Source organism: Pseudophryne corroboree, chromosome 5 (assembly GCF_028390025.1).
Source record: "Pseudophryne corroboree isolate aPseCor3 chromosome 5, aPseCor3.hap2, whole genome shotgun sequence".
NCBI lineage: Eukaryota > Metazoa > Chordata > Amphibia > Anura > Myobatrachidae > Pseudophryne > Pseudophryne corroboree.
The window spans coordinates 293,842,188-293,859,429 of NC_086448.1; the positions used below are offsets into that span (position 1 = coordinate 293,842,188).

The 17,242-nt window shown below is 45.7% G+C and overlaps 1 protein-coding gene across 1 annotated transcript in view; it reads left to right on the plus strand.

Moving 5' to 3' along the window:
- The window catches only part of KIF15 (kinesin family member 15), a 438,779-nt gene that overhangs the window by 134,895 nt on the left and 286,642 nt on the right, over window positions 1-17,242 (plus strand). The window contains exons 9-10 of the mRNA XM_063922408.1: window positions 5,681-5,806; window positions 14,837-14,959. Of these exons, the coding sequence (XP_063778478.1) occupies window positions 5,681-5,806; window positions 14,837-14,959 (249 nt within the window). The remainder of the gene's footprint in view (window positions 1-5,680; window positions 5,807-14,836; window positions 14,960-17,242) is intronic.

The following is a 17,242-nucleotide window of genomic DNA, read 5'->3' on the forward strand; positions in this document are numbered from 1 at the left end:
GGCACAGTTAATTTGGTGCTGGATTAATGATATAAAATCACTAACAGGTCTGAGGCATTATATAAAAAGTTTCAGAACCGGGATAGGCGCTGGGTTGTGAGCTGGCACACTCCCTCTGTGTTTCTTTGACAGGCTTTACTGTGGGTCTGTCCCCTATATGCCCAGTGTGTTTGTGGTGTTGGTACACGTGTGTCGGCATGTCTGAGGCTGAGTGCTCTTCCCAGGAGGAGACTGGATTAGGGAAAGAAACGGCTGTGGGAGTGACCCTGTCGGCACTGCTGTCGCTTGATTGGGTAATTGTTTTGAGTGCTTTGAATGCAAATGTGGCTCTATTAAATAAGAGATTGGATAAGTCTGAGTCTCAGACCCAGGCATGGAAGAAATCCGTGGAGGATGTGTTGTCACACGTTCAGACTCCCTCGGGGTCACAAAAGCGTTCTTTTACCCAGATAGCAGATACCGACACGGACTCTGACTCCAGTGTCGATTATAGTGATGCCAGATTAAATCCGAAACTGGCTAAGACTATTCAGTACATGATTGTGGCGATAAAGGATGTGTTGCATATCACGGAGGACCCTGCTGTTCCTGATACAAGGGTCTGTATGTATAAAGGAAAGAAACCTGAGGTGTAACGTTCCCTCCCTCTCATGAACTGAACACGCTGTTTGAAAAGGTTTGGGAAAATCCTGACAAGAAGTTTCAGATTCCCAAGACAATTCCGGTGCAATATCCGTTCCCCTCTAAGGATAGGGAAAAGTGGGAGTCACCCCCTACTGTGGACAAAGCTCTATCACGGCTGTCCAAAAAGGTGGCGCTTCCGTCTCCTGACACGGCAGCCCTTAAGGAACCTGCGGATCGTAAGCAGGAAAATACATTGAAATCCATTTATGTCATTACGAGTACGCTGCTCAGACCTGCCGTTGCTTCGGCGTGGGTGAGTAGCGCTATTGAAAAGTGGGCAGATAACTTGTCATCTGAAATAGATATCCTGGATAGGGATAGCATTCTTTTGACACTGGGTCAGATCAGGGATACTGCAGCCTACCTTAAGGAAGCTGCGAGGGACATTGGCCTTTTGGGATCAAGGGCCAATGCCATGGCAGTCTCAGCTAGGAGAGCATTGTGGATTCATCAATGGAATGCTGATGCTGCCTCTAAGAAGGCTATGGAGTCTCTGCCTTATAAAGGTGGTGTCTTGTTTGGTGACGGCCTCGCTGACCTGGTATCTACGGCTACCGCGGGTAAGTCATCATTTTTACCTTATGTTCCTGCACAACAAAAGAAAACGCACCACTACCAGATGCAGTCCTTTTGGCCCAATAAATACAAAAGAGGACGAGGGTCTTCCTTCCTTGCTTCTAGTGGAAGAGGAAAGGGAAAAAGGTCACCGGCTGTGGCAGGTTCCCAAGAGCAGAATCCTCTCCGGCTTCTACCAAATCCACCGCATGACGCTGGGACTCCTCTGCGGGAGTCCGCACCAGTGGGGGCACATCTCAAGCTCTTCAGTCATTTCTGGGTTCGTTCAGCCCTAGACCCATGGATATTAGAAATAGTGTCCCAAGGGTACAAGCTGGAGTTTCAAGACGTTCCCCCTCGACGATTTTTCAAATCAGCCTTACCAGTTTTTCTTCCGGACAGGAAGGTGGTATGCGATGCTATACAAAAGCTATGTCAAAATCAAGTCATTGTCACGGTGCCCCCGTCAAAACAGGGAGAAGGCTTTTATTCAAGCCTGTTCGTGGTCCCGAAGCCGGACGGCTCGGTCAGACCAATTCTGAACTTAAAATCCCTCAATTTCTATCTAAGAAAATTCAAATTCAAGATGGAGTCTCTCCAAGCAGTGATCTCCAGTCTGAAGGAAGGGGATTTCATGGTGTCGGTCGACATAAAGGATGCCTACTTACACGTCCCCATATATCCTCCACATCTGGCTTACCTGAGGTTTGCCGTTCAGGATTGTCATTACCAATTTCAGGCATTGCCGTTTGGTCTGTCCACGGCTCCGAGGGTTTTCACCAAAGTTATGGCGGAAATTATGGTTCTCTTGCGCAAGCAAGGAGTCACAATTATCCCGTACTTGGACGATCTCCTGATAAATGCAAGGTCCAAGAAACAATTACTGCTGAGCATGACGCTCTCCCTGACAATTCTGCAACAACATGGTTGGCTCCTAAACTTGCCAAAATCACAGTTGGATCCGACGACAAGGCTGTCATTCTTGGGTATGATTCTGGACACGGAATTACAGAGCGTTTTTCTTCCAGTGGAAAAGGCTCTAGAAATTGAGAACCTGGTCAAACAGATTCTGAAACCAGCAAGAGTGTCGATTCATCAATGCACTCGGTTGCTAGGGAAGATGGTGGCGGCCTACAAGGCCATTCAGTTTGGCAGATTCCATGCCAGAGTGTTTCAGTGGGACCTGTTGGACAAATGGTCCGGGTCCCATCTGCACATGCACCGACAGATAATCCTGTCTTCCAAGACCAGAATCTCACTCCTGTGGTGGCTGCACAACTCTCACCTCCTAGGGGGACGCAGGTTCGGTATCCAGGACTGGATCCTGGTGACCAGTGATGCAAGTCTCCGAGGCTGGGGTGCAGTCACACAGGGGGAAAGTTTCCAGGGAACATGGTCAAGCCAGGAAGCGTGTCTACACATAAATTAAGGGCCATTTACAACAGCCTTCTGCAAGCGGAACATCATCTTCGTGATCTGCCCGTCTTGATTCAGTCGGACAACATAACAGCAGTGGCATACGTGAACCGCCAGGGCAGAATGAAGAGCAGAGCGGCAATGGCAGAAGCCACAAAAGTTTTCCGCTGGGTGGAAAGGCATGTAAGCGCTCTGTCAGCGGTCTTCATTCCAGGTGTGGACAACTGGGAAGCATACTTCCTCAGCAGACACGATCTCCATCCAGGAGAGTGGGGTCTTCATCAAGAGGTATTTGCAGAAGTGACAAGTCGTTGGGGAATTCCTCAAATGGACATGATGGCGTCTCGCCTCAACAAGAAAGATCTGAGATATTGTTCCAGGTCGAGGGACCCTCAAGCAATAGCGGTGGACGCCCTAGTGACACCGTGGGTGTTTCAGTCTGTATGTGTGTTCCCTCCGATTCCATTAATTCCAAAAGTGATAAAGATCATAAGAAGAACAAGGGTTCATGCAATCCTCATTGTTCCAGACTGGCCAAGGAGGGCCTGGTATCCAGATCTTCAGGAATTGCTCATAGGAGATCCCTGGCCTCTTCCTCTACGAGAGGATCTGTTACAGCAGGGGCCGTGCGTGTACCAAGACTTACCACGGCTTCGTTTGACGGCTTGGAGGTTGAACGCCGGATCCTAGCCCGAAAGGGTGTTCCCAGTGAAGTAATTCCCACACTGCTTCAGGCTAGAAAAGAAGTAACGGCGAAACATTATCGTATTTGGAGAAAATATGTGTCTTGGTGTGAATCCAAGAAGGCTCCTACGGAAGAATTTCAGCTGGGCCGTTTTCTCCATTTTCTGCAAGCAGGGGTGGATGCGGGCCTAAAGTTAGACTCAATTAAAGTACAAATTTCGGCCTTGTCAATTTTCTTTCAAAAAGAATTGGCCTCCCTTCCGGAAGTTCAGACTTTCGTGAAAGGCGTGCTGCACATCCAACCTCCCTTTGTGCCCCCGATGTCACCATGGGATCTTAACGTGGTGTTGCAGTTCCTGCAATCTCATTGGTTTGAACCTTTACGTAAGGTAGAGTTGAAATTCGTCACTTGGAAAGTGATCATGCTGTTGGCCTTGGCCTCTGCAAGGTGGGTGTCTGAATTGGCGGCTTTGTCTCTCACAAGAGCCCTTATTTGATCTTCCATGAAGATAGAGAGGAGTTGAGAACTCGTCAGCAATTTCTGCCAAAAGTGGTGTCATCGTTTCACATGAACCAACCTATTGTGGTGCCAGTGGCTACTGACGCCTTAGCGGAATCAAAGTCTCTAGATGTGGTCAGAGCTTTGAAAATTTATGTAGCCAGAACGGCTCAGATTAGGAAAACGGAGGCTCTGTTTGTCCTGTATGATCCCAACAAGATTGGGGCTCCTGCTTCCAAGCAGACTATTGCATGCTGGATCTGTAATACGATTCAGCAGGCTCATTCTACGGCTGGATTGCCATTACCGAAATTGGTGAAGGCCCATTCTACCAGAATAGTGGGCTCATCCTGGGCGGCTGCCCGGGGGGTCTCGGCATTACAGCTTTGCCGAGCAGCTACTTGGTCGGGTTCAAACACTTTTGCAAAGTTTTACAAGTTTGATACCCTGGCTAAGGCGGACTTCTTGTTTGGTCAATCGGTGCTGCAGAGTCATCCGCACTCTCCCGCCCGTTCTTGAGCTTTGGTATAAACCCCATGGTTCTTGAAGTGTCCCCAGCATCCTCTAGGACGTAGGAGAAAATAGAATTTTAATACCTACCGGTAAATCCTTTTCTCTTAGTCCGTATAGGATGCTGGGCGTCCGTCCCAGTGCGTACTGTATCTGTAGATATTGGTTATGGTTACACACGTGTTGTGTTGCGTTTATAGTCAGCCTGTTGCTATCATTATTCATGCCATTGCATGCGTTGGGTTGAATGCCTTATTGTACGGCATGCTTGAGGTGTGAGCTGTTATGTATCTCACCTTAGTTTAAATCAAAATAAATCCTTTTTCCTCGAAATGTCCGTCTCCCTGGGCACAGTTCCTATAACTGGAGTCTGGAGGAGGGGCATAGAAGGAGGAGCCAGTTCACACCCCTTTTAAAGTCTTAAAATGCCCATGTCTCCTGCGGATCCCGTCTATACCCATGGTTCTTGAAGTGTCCCCAGCATCCTCTATGGACTAAGAGAAAAGGATTTACCGGTAGGTATTAAAATCCTATTTTTTCTGACCACTCTTCCATAAAGCCCAGCTCTATGGGGTGTGCGGCTTATTGAAGTCACATGCGCAGATACGCCAGTATCTGCTGTGGAACTCTGCAGCTCCTTCAGGGTTACCTTTTGGTCTATGTGCTACCTCTCTGATTAATGCCCTCCTTGCCCGGTCTTTGAGTTTTGGTGGCCAGCCCTCTCTTGGCAGGTTTGTTGTGGTACCATGTTCTTTCCATTTGAAGATGATGGATTTGATGGTGCTTCGGGGGATCATCAAAGATTTGGAGATTTTTTTTATAACTCAACCCTGACTTGTACTTAACTTTGTCCCTGACTTATTTGGAGAGCTCCTTGGTCTTTATAGTGTGATGCCTCTTGCTTAGTGGTGTTGCAGCCTCTGGGGCCTTTTCAGATTTTTTTTTTTTTTTTATACTGAAAGATCATGTGACACTTAGATTGCACACAGGTGGACTTCATTCACTAATTATGCGACTTCTGATGGTAACTGTTTGCACCCGAACTTTTGAGGGGCTTCATAGCAAAGTGGGTGAATACATATGCACGTGCCAATTTTCAGATTTTTATTTATAAAAATAATTTTTTATATAAATTTTTCTCATTTCACTTCACCAACTTAGACTATTTTGTGCAGATACATCATATAAAATTCAGATAAAAAAATAAATAAATAAATTACAGGTTGTAATGTAACAAAATAGGTAAAACGCCAAAGGGGGTGAATACTTTAGCAAGGCACTGACTATATGCATTGTTAAAACTGTAATATAAATGCGTTGTATTTTATGTAGGAAGCTGGCAGCATAAACAGATCATTGAGCTGCCTGGGTCAGGTGATAACAGCCTTGATGGACGTGGCTAATGGCAGACAAAGACACATCTGTTACAGAGACTCCAAACTTACATTCTTGTTACGGGTATGTTAATGTGTTTTTTTTTTTGTTTTGTTTTTTTTGCATGTGTGTTTATAATAAAATCTAAGTTTGCTTCGTGAAGCCAGCATTCCTTTATGCCCCAAATGTAATATGCGTCTGTTTCTTCCCAATACCCTACACCTGCCGCAGGTGGGTAAATATAAAGGTCCATAGAGGTGGCACTCAAGACTATTTTAAATAATGATATGTATGTGTCTGTGTGTGTATGTATCTATAATATTATAGAGACAGATAATCATTTACCCATCTGAAGCAGCTCTCCACGCATAACTGATACCAATCCAGTCAGCAATGTACGGTACAACGTTTCAATGCCACCTTTAATCCCATGCCATTTTCATCAGAAAATGCTGTGGGATTAAAGGTGGCATTGAAACGGTGTCCCTTAAATTGCTGAATGTATTGGTATCCTTTGTGTGGAGTGCCGCTTCAGATGGGTAATAAGTTGTGATTTTAAGCAGGCAACCAGACCAGCCAAGTATACTCATTAATGGATGTGCCGGACTTTTATACAATTTTTTTATGACGCCCAGTGCAGAGAAGCAGGTTTCCCTATGCCAGAGATCAGACAAACAAAAATCTACAAATGTGCTACCAACCATTAAATTGTTTTTCTGCAGCGGGGTACACTGGTATTCCACAGGGAATAACATCAGAGTGTAGAGTTGGATCTTGATCCGTGGCACCAACAGGCTAAAGCTTTGACTGTTCCCAGGATGCATTGCACCGCCTCCTCTATAGCCCCACCTCCAGGCACGGGAGCTCAGTTTGTAATTTGCGGCCTGGTTCCCGGGTACCTGCGGCGGAGGTGCACCGGACTTCAGGCACACACCGCTGACGCTCTCCTGGATCGTGTGGCTGCACATCAGGGAGAAGGGTAGAGGGTCTCCCAGGTGGGACCCGCTGGTTAATCGCAATCCGGTCGCGGTACCAGGAGACGGACCGTGCCGCTGGCGTGAACACTGTACTGCACAGGGACCCCACTATATCCACCAGGGCAAAGGAGCACAGGTCGGATTTACTAAAATCCGTTTGTTATAGGCTGCACAGTACCCGGTGGTGAGGACCAGCTTAGGGGATAAGGTGCTGACCTGTAGCCCCTCCACCAGCTCCTGGTGCCATCTACTGCTGGTGTTCCCACCCTGGAGCTGCATTTCACTCGCCCTCACTCCCTGACTGAGATTTTGGCGCGATCTTCACTGCTAACTGGACTGATCTCCGGGACTGCAGGGCTCTGTCTCATCAGCGCTGTGCTTTTACAGACACTTAAGTATTCTTCATGTCATTTTAGACAGTGTTAGTTAAGAACAAGTGTACTGCTATCTGAATATTTGGTACAAGGATTCTGTGATATACATCCAGTATCTACTGTGCATTGTTATATCTATACTCATACATAGTTATATGTAAATTACTAGTCCAGTGCAGTTTTATTGTTTATATGTAGTAACTTCTGCATTGTACATGTGACTGAGTGTGCCTGTAGCTGTTGTGTGGGACTCAATTCTCCTGTATCACATATTGCGATCACTATATTCCTATATTCTGTACCCTGAGGGACTAGGTGCGGCAGGGTCATATATATATATAACACGAATTGGTGGGCGGCACTCCAAGGATTTGTAAGAGAATTCACAGCTACACAAGCTTTAGTGATCACTAAAGCTTGTGTAGCTGTGAATTCTCTTACAAATCCTTGGAGTGCCGCCCACCAATTCGTGTTGTCTGCTGGGCTCTGTAGTGCCACGGGAGGGCACCCAGGTATCTATGTTGTGATGTTGGAGTGCCGGTCATACATGTGTGTGTGTGTGTATATATATATATATATATATGTGTGTGTGTGTGTTACACAGAATATACAATTTGGTATTTTTACTGTGTTTCAGTCACTTCATAGCGCTTAAATCCTGTTTTGTGTCTTGTGTTTACTGTCACATAACATAGGATTTTTTTTTTTTTTTGCAGATATTGTGTTTGTCTGGCTATATTGTACCATTACCCCCTACGGCTACGTTCCCTATAATGTCTGCCACACAGGGCGGGAAATCCACGGACGCTTCTGCATCCTACAGTACTGGCACCACGAATTTACCTGATGGAGATGTTTTAGCTGCTGGTGCAGGCGCTGAGTGCCATGCACCCAGTCTACCTGTAGTACCTGTGGCCAATTAGGATCCACCTTGGGCAGCGTTCTCGAGTATGCTGAGTACACTTGTGACACGTCTTAAGCCCCCTGTGAGACTTCCTGTGCCATTGCAGTCACATACTGTCCCTGTAGTTAATCCGCCCTGGGCGGATGCTCTGTGTCTACCCAATTACAACAATTAAATCAATCCTTGGTTAGACAAAAATCTACTCCACGCCCCTCTGGGGCCAAAGGGTCATCTAAAAGGGCCATTTCTTCCTCACAATCCATTAGTATTTCGGATAATTATGCTGATGAGGATGGGGAATATAGTGATCCGTCAGACACTGATACAGTTGCTTTTGATGAGGAATCTACAACCCAGGTTGATTTTCCTGACCTAGTGGAGGCTATTAAGCTAATTTTTCAAATAGATGATGACATTGAGCCTACTACTGCGTCTAAGAAACCTGATAAGTTCAAACGTCAGAAGGTTGCTAAGGTAGTCTTACCACATTCTGACCACTTAATTGACATACGTCAGGACTCCTTGTCACCAGAAAAGAAGTTTTCCCTGTCTAGCTCGTTATCCTATTCCTGCCGAGTTGAGTAACAAGTGGGAAACTCCACCGCCGGTGGACTCTCATGTTGCCCGTCTTGTGGTGTCATCTACTCTGCCTGTCACCACTGTCACCTCACTGAAGGAACCGACGGATAAGCATGTGGAGGGATGCCTGAAGTCTATTTACTCCCTTACTGGCGCTGTACATAGACCCACTATGGCAGCCTCCTGAGCTGCGAAAGTTACTGAAGCATGGGTTCAGGCAATTGAAGGTGAGCTTCCTCAGGACTTTTCTGACACTGCCAGGCAATATCTGTTTTATATAACCACAGCCTCCCACTATATTCAAGAGGCGACCTCTGATGCAGGTGTAATGGTGGCCAAGGCATCGACTACGTCCATCCTGGCTCGTCGAATTATGTGGTTGAGGTCCTGGAAGGTGAACCTGGACTCCAAGAAGACTTTGGTGGTGCTCCCTTTTAAGGGAGATATCCTATTTGGGGAGGATCTGAACAAGATTGTAACTGACTTGGCTACTGCCAAGACTTGCATGTCTCCCAAATACTAATCCTTCTGTTCCGAAGGCTAAGAGTACAACCTTTCGTTCCTTTTGACTTCCAGGAAAAGCAAAGGGTCAGGCGTATCCACGACAGGCTCGTGCTTCCGAAACAACTAAACCTAAATTAACAATCCTGGGTTGCCCGTCGGCCTGCTTCCAAACAAGACCAGCCTGCTGCATGATGAGGCGGGCCTCCCTCTGGGATGGACCCCTGGGTGGGAGGACGACTTCTGCAGTCCGCCCAGGCCTGGTTTGAAAACCACTTCGAACGCCTGGGTGCGGGAAGTTGTCTCATGGGTACGCAATCTCTTTCAAGAGACGTCCCCCTCGCCAGTTTTGCACAACGGTTATCCCTGCAGATCCGTTAAAAGCGCAAGCTCTACACTTGGTTGTACAATCCTTCCTGGATACAGGAGTGGTAGTGCCGGTGCCTCTGTCTCAGAGAGGCAGGGATACTATTTGAAGCCAAATGGACCCTTCCGGACTATACTCAACCTCAAATCATTGACCAAGTTTGTGAGAGTATCCAAATTCTGTATGGAAACCCTGCACTCTATAGTGCTGGCCATGGAACCCGAAGACTACATGGTATCCCTGGACATACAGGATGCTTACCTGCACATACCTATTGCCATGTCGCATCAGCAATATCGGCGGTTTGCTGTTGGCAACCTACATTTTCAATTCCAGGCACTGCCTTTTGGATTGGCCACGGCCCTCGGATCTTCACCAAGGTCATGGCCGTGATGACTGCTCTTCTCTGCCGTCGGGGAATCAGGATCCTGCCGTATCCGGACGACTTGCTGATCCTGGCGAACTCCCAAGAGATTCTTCAGTCGTCTGGAACTGACTGTTCAATTCCTACAAGCCCACGGGTGGCTTATCAACTGCAAAAATTTCTCACTGGTCCCTGCTCGGAGCATGGTGCACCTGGTGGCACTACTGGACACACACAACCAACTATTTGTTTTTGTCTCCAGAAAAAGTCCTGAAACTTCAGGACTGGATCAAATTTTTCCTCTCGCCCAAGAGTGACGATACACTCATCGATGCAAGTACTAGGCCTCATGGTGTCGGCTTTCGACATGGTGGAGTACGCTCAATTTCATTCCCGTCCTCTGCAAGTGGGATGGCCTGCCTCATCGGATCAGGTGTCAAATGATCTCCTTGACTCCGGAGGGTTGTCTTATCACTGATCTGGTGGCTACAGGACCAACAGTTGAGCAGGGGCCGTCCCTTCTGGATCTGCAACTGGGTCCTCTTGACAACGGATGCCACTCTGCGGGGTTGGGGCCCGGTGCTAGAGCAACACTCTCTCCAGGGTCGGTGGACCAGGGAGGAATCTCTCCTCCCGATAAACATTATGGCATTGCGGGCAGTATTCAATGCGTTGATACTGCCTCTGATACAGAACAGGCCTGTTCAAATACAATCGGACAGCACCACCACGGTGGCGTACATAAATCAAGGCAGCACTCGAAGCCGCATGGCAATGATGGAAGTGTCAAAAATCCTTTGTTGGGCGGAACGCCATCTGCCAGCAATATATGCAGTGTTCATTCCAGGAGTCCTCAACTGGGAAGCGGATTTCCTCAGTCGTCAGGACGTTCACGCCAGAGAGTGGAGTCTTCATCCGGAAGTCTTTCAACTCTTAGGGGACAAGTGGGGCCTACCAGATGTAGACCTGATGGCGTCCCGACACAATCACAAGGTTCCGGTCTTCGGATCAAGGACAAGGGATCCTCGAGCAGCGTTCGTGGACACACTGGCAATACCATGGACCTTTTGGCTGCCATGTGTTCCCTCCAGTATCACTCGTGCCCATGGTACTGTGAAAGTTTAAGAAAGAAAGAGGAATACTACTCCTAGTCGCTCCAGCATGGCCCAGACGGCATTGGTTCTCAGACCTGCAGGGTCTCTCGATAGAGCGTCCTCTTCTGCTTTCTCAACGCCCAGACCTCCTCGGTCAGGGCTCTTGTGTCTATCCGGACCTGGCCAGACTGGCTTTGACGGCGTGGCTCTTGAAGCTTCACTCCTGAGGGCCAAGGGATTCTCTGAGGCGGTTATTCAAACTATGTTGAAAGCCCGTAAACCGGCTTCTGCACGGATTTATCACAGGATCTGGAATTCTTACTTCACCTGGCGTGCTGTTAAGAATTATGATGCATATATGGGCAGTACGGATGGTGTAATGGTTAGCATTACCGCCTCACAGCACTTAGGGTTATGGTGGGAATTGAACCCATGACCTAACTGTGGGGAGTTTGTATATTCTCCCCGTACTTGCGAGGGTTTCCTCCGGGTACTCCGGTTTCCTCCCACAATCCAAAAATATACTGGTAGGTTAATTGGCTCCCAACAAAAAAAACCCTAGCATGAATGTGTGTGCATGTACATGTGATAGGGAATATAGATTGTAAGCTCCACTGGGGCAGGGACTGATGTGAATGGCCAAATATTCTCTGTAAAGCGCTGCGGAATATGTGTGCGCTATATAAATAACTGGTAATAATAATAATATACTTTCAAAACTTCCAGACTTTTGGCTTTTCTGCAACAGGGCCTGGACTTCGTCTAGCCTCACTCAAGGTTCATATTTCTGCCTTTTTGGTGTGGTTTCAGAGGAAAATTGCGTCTCTCCCTTACGTTCATACTTTCACTCAGGGTGTTTTACGGATTCAGCCTCCCTATGTCCCTCCGGTTGCTCCATGGGTTCTGCCTTTTTTTGAAGGCTCTACAAGAGTCTTCATTTGAACCTCTTGAGTCTGTGGACCTTAAATATCTTACGTTTAAGGTCTTGTTTCTGCTGGCTATTGCCTCTGCTAGGATGGTGTCGGGCTTGGGCGCTTTGTCCTGTCGTCCACCCTTTCTGATTTTTCACCATGACCGGGCAGTTTTTAGAACTCGCCCTGGTTATCTACCTAAGGTGGTATCATCTTTCATCTTAAAGGCCGGAACCACAATCTCCTGGTTATCTCTTCTGGTTTGTCCTCCAAAGAGCTGTCTTTGGATGTGGTACAGACTCTCCATATTTACGTAGAGAGGACTGCCTCGCTCAGGAGGTCAGATTCCCTTATTGTACTTTGGTTTTCACAAACATGACTGGCCTGCGAATAAGCAGACCTTGGCCAGATGGTTTAGAATGGTGATTGCACAAGCCTATGCGTAGGCTGGGCTCCCGGCTCCTGCTGCTAGCAAAGCCCATTTTTCTTGTCTTGGACCTTCTTGGGCGGCCCGCCGTGGCGCGTCCGCTGAACAATTGTGCAAGGTGGCTACGTGGTCCTCGGTGAACACGTTCATCAGGTTTTATGCCTTTGATACTTCCACCTCCCAGGATGCTTCCTTTGGACACCATGTTCTTGTACCCGCTACAGTGTGTCTCCTAACATGAGGGACTGCTTTAGGACATCCCTGATGTTGTTCCCTGTTGAACACAGTCTGCGAGGTACACTGGATTCCACAGGGCACCCACCCTGGCACATTTAGCTTCTTTGGGTTTGTATGACATTAGCCGCTAGTCCCTTCTCCTGTCGTGAGCATGTGGTTCTATGTGACTAACATCTACCGTCTCTTTTGCCTGCCACTGCATTGGACTGGTTAACGAAACGGAGCTCCAGTGCCTGGAGGCGGGGCTGTAGAGGAGGCAGTGCAATGCATCCTGGGAACAGGCAAAGTTTTAGCCTGTTGGTGCCTCGGATCAAGATCCAACTCTACACCCCGACGTTATTCCCTGTGTAATCCAGTGTACCTCGCAGAAAGAGATTTAACTATGGTAAGTCTACCATAAATCTCCTTTTATTAGCACATTCTCATCTTAGCTATAGGCTTTGCTAATGTTAAATGATTTCTGGTTGTTGCCTCTTCATATGTTCCAATCTGTGAAGGTCACAAATGAGTTCCTAGGTTGTGGTTTGTTCCCACTGTTTACAGGTTTGGGCTTGGTGACAGCGCCACTGGTATCACAGAAATTGTTGCAGTGATTACTGTACAGCTCTTTTGAAGTACAGGCTGTGATGATTATTCCCTCTTGAACAATCTCTTGGTCAAGATCTGAGTCTGCCTTTAGTAGTCTTTTACTGAAAGAAGACACAGATACTGCAGTCCCATGATTGGATTATCAAAAATGAAGTCTGGTTCTTAGTCCATTGTTCAACAACAGAGGGTTATTTTTCCATAGGACAAGAAGACTCATTAAACAGATTTGTAAGTTTGTTTGTTTTTTTTCTCTCTGATTTGAATGTTTTTCTGTATGAAGTCCCGTGGAAGATATGTTTGACTGTTCTAGCTGTTCCCTTTGCATCCTGGAGATTATTAGGTGTATTCAATTAGCAGGGCAATCGTGACAATTTACCATGATTGCTATTTTCGTGTCTTTTGCGCTCCAAAAATTGAATTTTCATGAGTTTATGCTCTCCCACGAGTCGCTTTATTCATAAGCAATTTAGCGAAAACGGTATTGCCGAGAGAATTTTTGCCCAAAGTGAAAAAATGGATAAATCTGTTCGTATCACCCAAACAAGCTAAACTAACATCAGATATCGGCATATGTTTATTATTGGTTATATTAAAAGTTTTTCTGGTACTTAAATTGGGTCAAATAGCTATTTTATGCTTTTTTTTTTTTTTTTCTTTTAAATGGGAAAAATTATAGGACGCAATTTTTTTCAGCAAAATTAGTGCTAAAATTAGGGTACGTAAAAATGGGTATAAGTATATATTTGGGTCATTTAAGGGGACTTTATAAAAAAAAAAAGTGGTAACAGACTGATTACTCCCATCTGAAAGTCTAAAAACACTTGTCCCACTCATAATGCACTCCAATATATCTGTCCCATACTTTGCAAAATCAATTTCCATCATTTTGCACTTTATCACCCCAAAAATTACATGTCATTATTGACCAATTAAGAATAATTAAAGACTTCTAAGAGCTTAATTAGTCATTAAGGGAGTTGTCCCCAGGGTTCAGAACCAAATCCCAACATTTTTAACTTCACTTCAAAATCCATATTTTATCACGTGCTCAGAGTTGGTGTATTTAAATTTGCGGTAAAATTCCTGCAAAAAAACCAACAACATTTTCACACATAATTGGAAAGGCGTTTTGTTCTTTTTACAACGAAAAACGTAATTTAATTCCCCCCTATTCTGTCAAATCTGACCTTTTTCAGCGTGTTGTCCAGAGATAGGGTCAGCCAGACTTCTGGCTGATGGTATCCAAATAAATTCACCACATGCAGTGATTCTGCTCCAGAACCAGTGGTCCACAGGCATTACCTCTTAACACGCCATGATCTTCTTTCTGTGGTTGACCATCTTTTCAGCCTAAGGTGGTTTCTAATTTTCACTTAAATCAAGAGATTGTCATTCTGGCTGCAAAGGAAGAGGAATCTCTCCACTCACTGGATGTATTTGGAGCATTGATGGTTTATATCCAAAGTATGCTAGAATTTATTAAAACAGATGCTGCCTACGATAGAGGTTACCCAGTGTCAAAGCAGATGATCGTTAAGTGGATTATATTTGCGAATCTGCATATTTATATTGGGATGGGAAAACCTGTTACCTACAATGTGAAGACACGTTTTACCACATCAGTGAGAACCTTGTGGCCAATGCTGCCCAAAGGTTTGATTGAGCAGCTGTGTATGGCAACCACATTGTTCTCTGAAGAATTAAACCTATTTAATACTAAACGTTTAAATGTTTATGCCATCATTCTGTGTAGACTTCTGTTTTCAGTCACTGCTAACATCTCATTTACAGGATTCACTTGGAGGTAATGCAAAAACATTTATCATCGCAAATGTTCACCCTGGATCCAGGAGTTTTGGGGAAACATTATCCACTCTTCAGTTTGCACAGCGGGCAAAGCTAATTAAAAACAAGGTAATGTATAAAATGCTTCAATAAATGTCATCACTTCGGGACTTAAATATAACATTTTGCTGCCTTTTACACAGAAGACTACATTCTTTCTGGCTCATTACTTTGTACTTTAGACATGAGCGATTTAGAAAGCAGGCGTAACACAGCAACATGGGCTGTGTGCATCTGTCTGCAGCTCTTTATCTTTTCACTTTTTCTCTTTGGTGCGTGCATGTATGTGTGTATGTGTGTACATATATATGTGTGTGTATATGTATATATATATATGTGTATATATATATATATGTGTGTGTGTGTATATGTGTATATATATATGTATATATATATATATATATGTGTGTGTATATATATATATATATATATATATATATATATATATATAAAATTTTATAAATATTATGTTATCATATAATATGCACGTGGTCAGCCTTGAAGATGGTGTTTAGCACTGAAACAGCTGTCTGTCAAAATTGTTACGATACTGTCCATGCTTTGTTCCCTCGTGTTTAAGTATAATATTTTGATCTGACATTTGCTGCTCATGCACTTTGCACCTTTGAGTAAATTAGTTAAACTACTTACAAGAGGTGGTGTGCTGGGTCTTGTAAATATGCATCTTTGTCCATGTAGATGGTTACAGATAGAAAGATATGTGTGTGGGTGTGTGTATATATGTGTGTGTGTGTGTGTGTGTGTGTGTGTGTGTGTATATATATATATATATATATATATATATATATATATATATATATATATATATATATATATATATATTTCTCTGACGTCCTAAGTGGATGCTGGGGACTCCGTCAGGACCATGGGGATTAGCGGCTCCGCAGGAGACAGGGCACAAAGCTAAAGCTTTAGGATCAGGTGGTGTGTACTGGCTCCTCCCCCCTATGACCCTCCTCCAAGCCTCAGTTAGGTTTTTGTGCCCGTCCGAGCAGGGTGCAATCTAGGTGGCTCTCTTAAGGAGCTGCTTAGAAAAAGTTTTTAGGTTTATTATTTTCAGTGAGTCCTGCTGGCAACAGGCTCACTGCATCGAGGGACTTAGGGGAGAGAAGTTCAACTCACCTGCGTGCAGGATGGATTGGCTTCTTAGGCTACTGGACACCATTAGCTCCAGAGGGAGTCGGAACACAGGTCTCACCCTGGGGTTCGTCCCGGAGCCGCGCCGCCGACCCCCCTTGCAGATGCTGAAGATTGAAGGTCCAGAAACCGGCGGCAGAAGGATCTTCAGTCTTCTTGAAGGTAGCGCACAGCACTGCAGCTGTGCGCCATTGTTTGTCACACACTTCTCACCAACGGTCACGGAGGGTGCAGGGCGCTGCTGGGGGCGCCCTGGGCAGCAATGTAAATACCTTTTATGGCTAAAAAATACATCACATATAGCCCTTGAGGCTATATGGATGTATTTAACCCCTGCCAGATATTACAAACTACGGGAGAAAAGCCCGCCGGAATAGGGGGCGGGGCTTATTCTCCTCAGCACACAGCGCCATTTTCCTGCTCAGCTCCGCTGTGAGGAAGGCTCCCAGGACTCTCCCCTGCACTGCACTACAGAAACAGGGTAAAACAGAGAGGGGGGGCACTTTTTATGGCGATATTTTATATATTTAAGCTGCTATAAGGATACAACACTTATATAAGGTTGTTCCCATATATAATAGCGCTTGGGTGTGTGCTGGCAAACTCTCCCTCTGTCTCCCCAAAGGGCTAGTGGGGTCCTGTCTTCGATAAGAGCATTCCCTGTGTGTCTGCTGTGTGTCGGTACGTGTGTGTCGACATGTATGAGGACGATGTTGGTGTGGAGGCAGAGCAATTGCCGGTAATGGTGATGTCACCCCCCAGGGAGTCGACACCGGAATGGATGGCTTTGTTTATGGAATTACGTGATAATGTCAGCACATTACAAAAATCAGTTGACGACATGAGACGGCCGGAAAACCAGTTGGTACCTGCCCAGGCGTCTCAGACACAGTCAGGGGCTGTAAAACGCCCTTTACCTCAGTCGGTCGACACAGACCCAGACACGGACACTGAATCTAGTGTCGACGGTGAAGAAACAAACGTATTTTCAAGTAGAGCCACACGTTATATGATCACGGCAATGAAGGAGGCTTTGCATATCTCTGATACTGCAAGTACCACAAAAAGGGGTATTATGTGGGGGGTGAAAAAACTACCTGTAGTTTTTCCTGAATCAGAGGAATTGAATGATGTATGTGATGAAGCGTGGGTTAACCCAGATAGAAAAGTGCTAATTTCAAAAAAGTTATTGGC